Source organism: Orycteropus afer, unplaced genomic scaffold (genome assembly GCF_000298275.1).
Source record: "Orycteropus afer afer isolate SDZICR_OR568_19922 unplaced genomic scaffold, OryAfe1.0 scaffold00002, whole genome shotgun sequence".
NCBI classification, from domain to species: Eukaryota; Metazoa; Chordata; class Mammalia; order Tubulidentata; family Orycteropodidae; genus Orycteropus; species Orycteropus afer.
In genome coordinates, this window is record NW_006921589.1 from 25,497,125 (window position 1) to 25,506,102 (window position 8,978).

Here is an 8,978-nt window from a genome sequence, read left to right on the forward strand (position 1 = left end):
CTGTGGTTTTCATGTTGGTCTATAGAATGCCCTAGTTATCTCCATAAGGAGTTAGCATAGTGTTCTAGGTCCCCCTCCCATTTCTCTCCTCAAGTAGATTAATAAAATGCTGTTCTCATCCATTTGACTGGTGGTGGTGGGCTGTGTGTTTGATGGATTTGGCCTTTCAGCACTCATTCCTCCTTTCCAACAGCTTCCAATTTCTATTGGGAGAATTACCACCTCTATATTGCATGGTTTTCAAGATGTCCTCCCCATCAGACACAGAGGCTATTGGGTCCTTCTAGCAGATGCTTTCTTCAACCAGGAACAGCCAAGCGTGTGAACCAAGCTTAATCAATCAGGCTTGCTCTTCCTAGATTTTGACTCTTAGGCCAGTGAATATAAGGGCAAAAGAAATGGTGTGAGTTCACTCATTGTCATTTTGATTCTTGCTAATTTGTGTATTTGAGTATCAAGATTCCATCCTTTCTTTAATCAGTAAGGGCCCTAACATTTTTCCAGTAAATTCCCTACACTTTGTTAGCTTATTAGTTTCTGTTGCCTGTAACCAAAACACCCTAAGTGATATAATATCTTATTAAGATTTGTTTACTTTTTATTTGGTTTTGTTTTCTATGAAGAGTTCCATTGCTAAAATATCAAAGTATGGACCAGGTGATTTTAGAGGTTTCTCCTTGTTCTATTCTTTTAAGCTCAATAAACAACAGAAGAAAATGCTTATTGCAGGTCTGGCAACTTACTCAATGCAACGTTACCATTGACAGGAACCGTGAAGAAACCTGGGTGACTAATACACTCATGCAAAAGATGTCTTAATATCCTTCCTACAAATTTTCCTGGGACTTGCTTGGGAAATTGAATTCTCTTAATATCCTAACATTCAAAGCTGCAGGTCTCATATCTATGCACAAGGCTGATGCCCAGTCTGAAGCTGTGTGGGCTGAGTTTCCCTTGTGAGCCTCACTGCATACCTATCTCAGAGAGGAAAACATTGTCCCATACACTTGCTAACTGACTAAGGTGCTTTTTAGATTTGTGCCATTTCTGTATATTAGTGACACCATTTTGGTTAAATTTTTATATTCCTGGCAAGCTACCTCCTCACCTCCTCAATCTGCCTGACCAGTACTTCTGAATTTTGTTGTTGTTCATTATTGGGTGCCATTGAACAATTTCCAACTCATAGCAGTCCCATGTGACAGAGTACAATTGCCTCATTTGGTTTTTTTTGGCTATAATCTTCATGCAAGTTCATCACCAGGCCTTTCTCCAAGGAGCCACTGGGTGGGTTTGAACCACCAACCTTTCAGTCAGCATCTGAGCTGCTTAACTTTTGTGCTACCAGGGTGCCTTATTTATAAATTTAAATATGTCTAATGATATAGCATTATTGCCAGCTGGTCAATGGAAGTAATTAAATTCATATATTTAAGCATCAGGCAAATGCTTGATTTGGGGAGGGGTGATTTTAAAAAAGAAACCATTTTTTTTGGAAAAGAATCATAAACATTATAAGCAGTAAACAAAGACAGCAGTGACCAGTCCAGAGAAATGAAACAAGAATGACCTTAGTGTGCACCTTGCATTCTTCTTAGTAGGATTCATAATCTGAGCCTCATCAAGGCTGCCTGTGTCTTGGAACTCTGCTTATGTTTTCTGGGGCTCTTGTTATGTAGGTTGCAGAGAGTTAATACGTTATTTCCTCCATGACCAACCCAATGTCCCATTATTTTGTTTATAGGCATTTGCTGCCTCCCTGTAAATGTGTCTAAGTTTTCCTGGTCATTTTCATCATCTCCATGGTCTCTGCCACACTTCCATTACAAATGATTCTTTTACAACTGTCTGAACTTTCTGTATCTTGCACTACCTAGAGGAGTCTCCATTTTATTCTTGCTTCCTGTTGAATCTCCTCCCTGAATGCCCACCATTTTGATGATTTTCCCATTCTCCTCCGTCTGCCTCCCTCTCTTGATTATTGGTAATGCTCCCTTTGAGCTGCCACCACTCGTTCTGCTCTCAGAGAACTGCTTCTTACTCTGCAAAATGGGCACTTCTTCCAACTTGCCCAGAAAGCAGCATGGTTTCTGCCAGAAAGGACTGGCCTGTTGGCAGAGGACCATTAGGAAGAACATTAACACAGCACTGAAAACTAAATTATATCTATAGATTTTGGTTTGTTGCCTTGTTTTCTTACATTTAAGCCTCACTCGACTGTGGCAAAGGCAGTATATTGCAAGTGCTTATAGCAGCACCTAGAAATGCTACTTCTCTGTACTTACTGCTCACCTCTTGCAGGCTCTACACAAAGATTAGTCTTAGATTTAGGTAAATAGTGGATAAAGAGAGAGTTTCTCAGAAGAAAGGATTTTCAGAGACTATAGAACAAAGGGAGCTCTGGTGGCATAGTGGCTAAGGCACTTGACTGCTAACCAGAAGGCTGGCGGTTCAAACCCACCAGCCACTCCTCGGAAGGAAGATGGGGCAATCTACTTCCGTAGTGATACCGCCTGGGAAACCCAAGGAGGGGTCGCTATAAGTCACATCCGACTCGACAGCACATAACAATTGAACAAAGTTCCAGTAGAAGAGGGTTAAGGAAGACAGAAAGCAACTCATTTTCTATAAAAACTAAAGGAAAACCACATACAGACTCTGGAAAGGTTCAAAGAGAGTTAAAAGCCAGGCTCTCTCTCTTTAAGCATAATTTTCTTTTGCTCAGATTCCCCATCAATCACCTGGATGACCTCGCTGCTCTCTCATCCATATGGAGGTCTCTGGCAATGTACAAGGAGCTATAAACAGAAAAAAAAAAAAAAACACAAGAACACTTGTAAATAGGTTCCTAAGCTATGACCAAATTTCATAATTATGTGACAAGACCGAAGAGGCATTGCAGTCCTTTTGGCCCAGATCTTACTGGGCTCATTCGTTTTGCTAAAATAGGCACACAGAAACCGGCATCAAAATCAACAGCCTCGTTCATAGGAAAGACCTTTGCATACCTTCCCCCATACTCCTCTGTCCTTTGGTCTGTCCTGATATGTCACGGTCAGGTACAGGGATTACAATAATATACAGCTGGTACAAATAGTCATGTGCTGGACTACTAGCTGAAAGATCGGCAGTTCAAACTCACTGAAGGGCACGTCAAAAGAAAGGCCTGGCAATCAGCTTATGAAAGGTCACAGCCTTGAAAATCCCATGGATCAGTTTTACTCTGCACACATGGGGTCGCCATAAATTGACTTGACGCCAACTAACAACAACAATAATGCAGTCCACATGAATACTTTGTTATACATGCATGAGTCACACGCAGTGATTCTGGTTAAGATTCAGTCTTCTCCTTTCTCCTTCCTTGTCCGCATCACCCAGCACCCACACAGTGCCACTCCCCTAGCTGCTTGGAATGAGGGCCAGCCTCTGGAGCAGCCCTGCCTCTCATGGGAGAGGCTGATTTGCTGTGTTCTTCACCCTGAACAAGGAGACCTTCTCTTTAAAAAGGGAAGATGTTTTATTTCCCCTGAATCAGAATAATGAAATATTTCTTGTAAACCTGGAAATTAAAATGCAGACAATACAAGTCCTTCCGTTTCCTTTTATTGGTCTTCAGAGGTGAACCCAGGAACAGCTGTAAATATGTGTCAGGGTGGCTCTGGGCTAAAGGTATTGAAACTCCACTCACAGTGATGCCAAAAGTCACTGTCTGAGCTATGTCCAAGAGCCCCTCCCATTTCTCCCCATCCTCCCATCTCACTTCCACCGCCTTATCCTGGTTACAGTGACTTTGAAGCTGGTGAGAAGCATTTTGAGGTGACACTCAGCAGCTGTGTGGTCTGGAATGCATTATCGTGCTATGTCTCAATGACAATGTTCTTTGGTTGCTACAGAGGGCTCGTTAGTTCCAGCCTTAGGATGCACTGCCATCTCCTGGAAAACCCTCTGTCCATGGTGCCTGCCATCATTTTTTTTTTTTTTTTTTAGAATGACACCAGTCCAAAAACAGGACTTGGTCATGGTCTTCTGTCTTTAGAGGCAAACATCTGGATGCTCAGAGCCCTCCTCTTCTGCCCCTTCAAATTGGAAAACAGCAATTCCTGAAGGAGATGAGAAGGTGTTGTATTGTCATCTTAATTAAAAACAAGAAAGTAGGCTGGGAGGTCACTGGTGCCGAGAGCTGGGATCATTAGTCCCGCCTTCTGCTCCCGAGGCTGGCAGCAGATGCTGCTTACTGTAAATGAGTGGCTGGAACCAGTAGAATCCTGCCCTGGGGAGCTCTGGCAGAAGTAACAACCTTATTTACACCATTAAGGACTGGACCGAGGACTCAGACCAGAAGTCACATGCACAGGCAGAGCTTCAGACTGGCGACAGCCTTGAGTTCTTTGGTCCTTTTGTGATGTGGCAATTCTTTATTGAAGATTCCTACCTTACAGGCTAATGACAATACCTTGGTTGTTGGCCTAATGAGTTAGATATTTTCAGAAAGCACCAAAGACATAAGAGCACCTATGATTTCCATTTAAAATCAGAAGCAAATGAAGGCCAGCACACATAATTGTGTCTTAGAGACACGTGGATGTTTGAAAACATAAGCTTTCTTGATGAGAGCAGGTTAGTCATCAGGTTTGAGCTAGAGCCCAACATACATTTGGAAAGATATTAGGCTGGTCATCATGAAAAAGAATGGGGTAATGAATTTCTCTAGAACAGTTTTCTTTTGAGATAACAAAACATAATTCTCTGCATAAAGATAATTAAGATCATCTTCTCATTAACTGAATGATTTGATTTTAGTTAATTAACTGAATTGTTTAGTTCATTTAGTGTCCCCTTGAATCAGGTCTTATCATTATACCTGGACCATTAGAGACTCTTTGAAAATCTGAAAATTTATTTACTATTTCCCCTGAAAAATGCATACACATTTTGTGTATGATTGAACAAAGAATGCAGAACCCCATCAAACACCATCACCAAAGTCAAGCTAATCTTAACAGTACTTAATTTAAAATGTCTTTTGCAGCTACAATTTTTTGCAAAGCCTACTGATCATTTTGAAGGGTGGGTAACAAGAGTCACAGGAGTATTTGCAAATCAGCACATCATGGGATTGGTGCCTGTGAGGAATGACTTGGATATTTCTGATTCTTTCCCATTCCCTGGCCCCATATTGAAAGTTGGTTTAAATGTTCATCCTTCAAAAAGCCTGGACTTTCAGAGGCACACATCTGAACAGCTCTGATAACACCTGCTTCAGCCTGGCTCCCAGAAAACAAATCTGAATCAAGGGTTCTGCTGTGGCACCTGTTTGGACGATCCTTTGTCTCAGTCCTGGAGGGAAGCCCAGATGAAAATGGTTTGGAAACACACAGCCTTCCACATGACAGGATGACCAGACACCAGTGGTCCAATAGTGTTACCGTGGCAGCTCTGCAACTCACCCGGGGGCCCCCAGTGTATGAAAAAAGGGCAAATTTCATGGCACAAAGTATGCGATGAATTCTAAGGACTAGATTAAAACAGTAGTGAAACACTGCCATACAAGATTTATTCTAGGGTTGAAGACTCCTTTCCTTAGACTCAGGTTTAAAACCAAAGCTATGTGTTTTTGGCTCACTGTTTTCATCTCTATCATCAGTTCCTGGAAGGGAGTCTTTTGTCTTCCCTTCTGAATCTGTTGGCAGAAACTGTGTGGTCACATGGTGTCATTTTAATCTAAGCTTCCAGAGAAGTATTCTCCTGCCAGCTTCTCTTCTTCTGCCTGGGCCCTTTCAGCAGGTCTCACTTTTTTCTCTGTCTGAAATTGACAAAAATGACAAGTTCTCATATGTGCATGGTACTTTTCTGTTTTTTTGAAGTTTAAATATGAGTATTTGGGAATGAGTCATTCATCTCCACTCTGCCTTCCTCCCTCACCCAGCCTCTCATGACAATGCCTTTCCTGACTGTTAAATTCCTCTTCAGTAATGTTATTGTGAGACACCTTAATAACTCCAGAATAACCAAGAGCTAGAAAAGGGAACTTAGAAATATTTGGCTATTGCGAATCACATGTCAGTATAGAGGGAGAAAGGCTCAATATATTCAAGAGTGTCTTGTCTTTTAATATTGTTGTTGTCACTAATTCGTGGTGACCACAGGTACAAAAGCTCCGTAGGGTTTTCTTGGCTATAATCTTTACAGAAGCTGATCCCAGGTCTTTCTCCCACTGAGCCACTGGGTAGATTTGAACTGCCAAACTCTCAGTTAGCAGCTGAGCTACCAGGGCTCCTTCCTTACAATGTTACTCTACGATAAAAGTTCCCTTTCAGTATTTCAGTGTCTCCTAGGAGAGCTAGTGCTGGAGTGATTAAAAAACAAAATAAAAAGAAACATTGCTGTCAAGTCAATTCCAACACATTGTAACCCTATAGGACAGAGAACTGACCCATAGGGTTTTCAAGGATGTAAATCTTTACCAAAACAGAATGGCATGTCTTTCTCCCATGGAGTGAATGATGGATTCCAACCACTGACCTTTAGATTAGCAGTTGAGCACTTAACCACTGCACCCCCAGGGCTCCTGTATAATAATGATGATAATGATAATTATAATAATATTAGCTAGTCTTAAACTCTTAACATTTATTGAGCACTTACTCTGTAGCTGGGGAAAGTGGTCTAGGCTGGACAAGTGACTTAGGCATAGATAATGGACATCAGTCAAAGTTCTTTACAGATATTAACTTATTTAATCCTACCAGCAATTGTATGAGGTAGATCCTCTTTGCCATTCCTATTTTATCAATGAAACAAACAGATTCAATAACCTGCCCCAGGTGCACAACCATGAAATAATTGAGCTGAGAACCTAGGAGCATGGCTCCAGGAATTTTGCCCTGAAAATTACCCTACAGGTGATAAAATATATATATATATATATATATATATATATATATATATATATATAGGGGAACAGTTAATGGTGATGATTGAACAGCATAATGAATATAATTAATGTGTAAAGTGTGCAAGTGGGGATTGTAGAAATGGCAAATATTCTATTACGATATACATACCAGGGTAAAATAAAATACCCTAGAGTGTCTCTCACATACATAAAACCACAGATTGTTCCTGAAGAACTTGTGTAGGGGCTCACAGATACTGTTGTTATAATTATGTAGACACTGTGAGGAGAAAGGACTTTGGTTTGATCTGAGGTACTGTGAACCTAATTTTGGATGCAAACCCAGCATGCATACCCAGTTTCAAGATATAATTTTTTATTTTCTTTTTGAGGATACAGCCAAACCAAAACCAAACTCACTGCTGTCAAGTCGGATCCAACTTGTAGAGATGCCTTCTTGGGTTTCTGAGGCAGTTATCACTGTGGAAGTAGATTGCCCAACCTTCCTTCCAAGGAGTGGCCGGTGGGTTTGATTTTGAGGATATGCTACTCTCAAAATGCTAGAACAAAATCTGAAATTTGTGCAAAGTCCTTGTACTGTTCCTGGTATAGTGGTTGATTGTTGCTTTGGACTGTCCAACATGTACTTACCCTTCTTCTAATACAATCTTATTCTCTATTCTCACTCTGTGGTTTTGGGGAACTGGTCTATGAGTGGGCATGTGACTGAGACCTGGATCAACAGTGTATTTCAACCTCCTGACCTGAGAAGGCCAATTCCGTCCCTAGTCTGGAACTTACTCGAACTATTAGAATAGAGAAGCAATTTTCTCTTGGATTCCAGAGAGGATAGGGTACAGGCCTGGAACTGCTGGGGGTCACTTCACCTCAACATAGGAAGGTCCTACTTCAATAAAACCAACAGAAAAAAAGCTGATGCAGAATTAAAATAAGGATAACTATTAAGCTTTGGAGCTCCTGGCTTGTTCTGTCCCTGAACTTCCTCTGGACCTTTTGGTTACACAATGCAATAAATTCCCTTTTTGTGCATAAAGAAATTTGATTTGGGTTCTGGGACCTTGTATTCAAAATAATCTGCCTAATACACCTGTGGATACTTGGAAGCAGACATATTCTTCAGTCCAAGGACTTAAGAACTCCATTCCTACAAGAGCAGGGCCTTAGTGATATCGGGACAGCAGCTGACTTCAGACACTTAACTTGGAGAGATGAAATCCTGAGACATCCAGATCTCAGCCGAAAATTTAATTCCAGCCTCTTCCACACACCACCCTTCTTCATGTTGTCACATTTAAGAAGTTGAGTTTTTTTCCTTTTTTTTAATTTCAAAAACATAAATGAATGAAAAATTTGTGGCTCACAAATTAAATCAGGATTAAATTATCAGAATCACACATTAAAGAATGCATCTTAAATGGACCCATCAATTTATTTGATCAGTTCTTCCAACTTCTGCTCGACCTTCAAGACAACTGGGTAAACGCTTCTTTAGCCCCTCCCATCCCCAGCACACAAAGCACTAGTACACAGCACTTCTGTTCTCAGTTAGCTCCTTGCGTATGGTCTCCATTTTAGTATCGGTCATTGTGTAGAGTGTTTGTTTGCTTTTCAGTATTCTGAACTAGACTCTAAGATCATTGAGAAAAGAGACTTTTGTCTTTTTGCCCTTTGCCTTTTATTCACTCAATAATGAAATCAAATAAATCAAGGTTTACTGTTTACCAAAACTCAAAAAACCAATTTCACTGCCATCAAGTTGATTCTGACTCAGGGTGACCCCTATTGGGTTCCCAAGGCTGTAAATCTTTACAGAAGTAGATTGCCTCATCTTTCTGGAAAGCAGCTGGTGGGTTTAGAACTGCTGACCTTCTGGTTAATAGCCAAATGCCTTACTCACTAAGCCAACAGAGCTCCTTGTGGCAACTTTATCCTAATTATGAACAAAGTGCACTAGGCTTTGAAGCGTAATCTGTATTCCAGACTGTAATCTTAAATCTTCATCAGTGTGGTGATTACGTTTGTGTGTCAAATTGGCTGGGCCTGGTTGAGTGGCTGGGCA

The 8,978-nt window shown here is 40.9% G+C and overlaps 1 protein-coding gene across 1 annotated transcript in view; it reads right to left on the bottom strand.

The window, feature by feature from the left end:
- Positions 1 to 1,838: 1,838 nt before the first annotated feature.
- CPO (carboxypeptidase O) overlaps positions 1,839 to 8,978 on the bottom strand; it is a 108,766-nt gene continuing 101,626 nt past the window's right edge. Inside the window, exon 11 of the mRNA XM_007935937.1 lies at positions 1,839 to 2,108. Within this exon, the coding sequence (XP_007934128.1) occupies positions 1,839 to 2,108 (270 nt within the window). The remainder of the gene's footprint in view (positions 2,109 to 8,978) is intronic.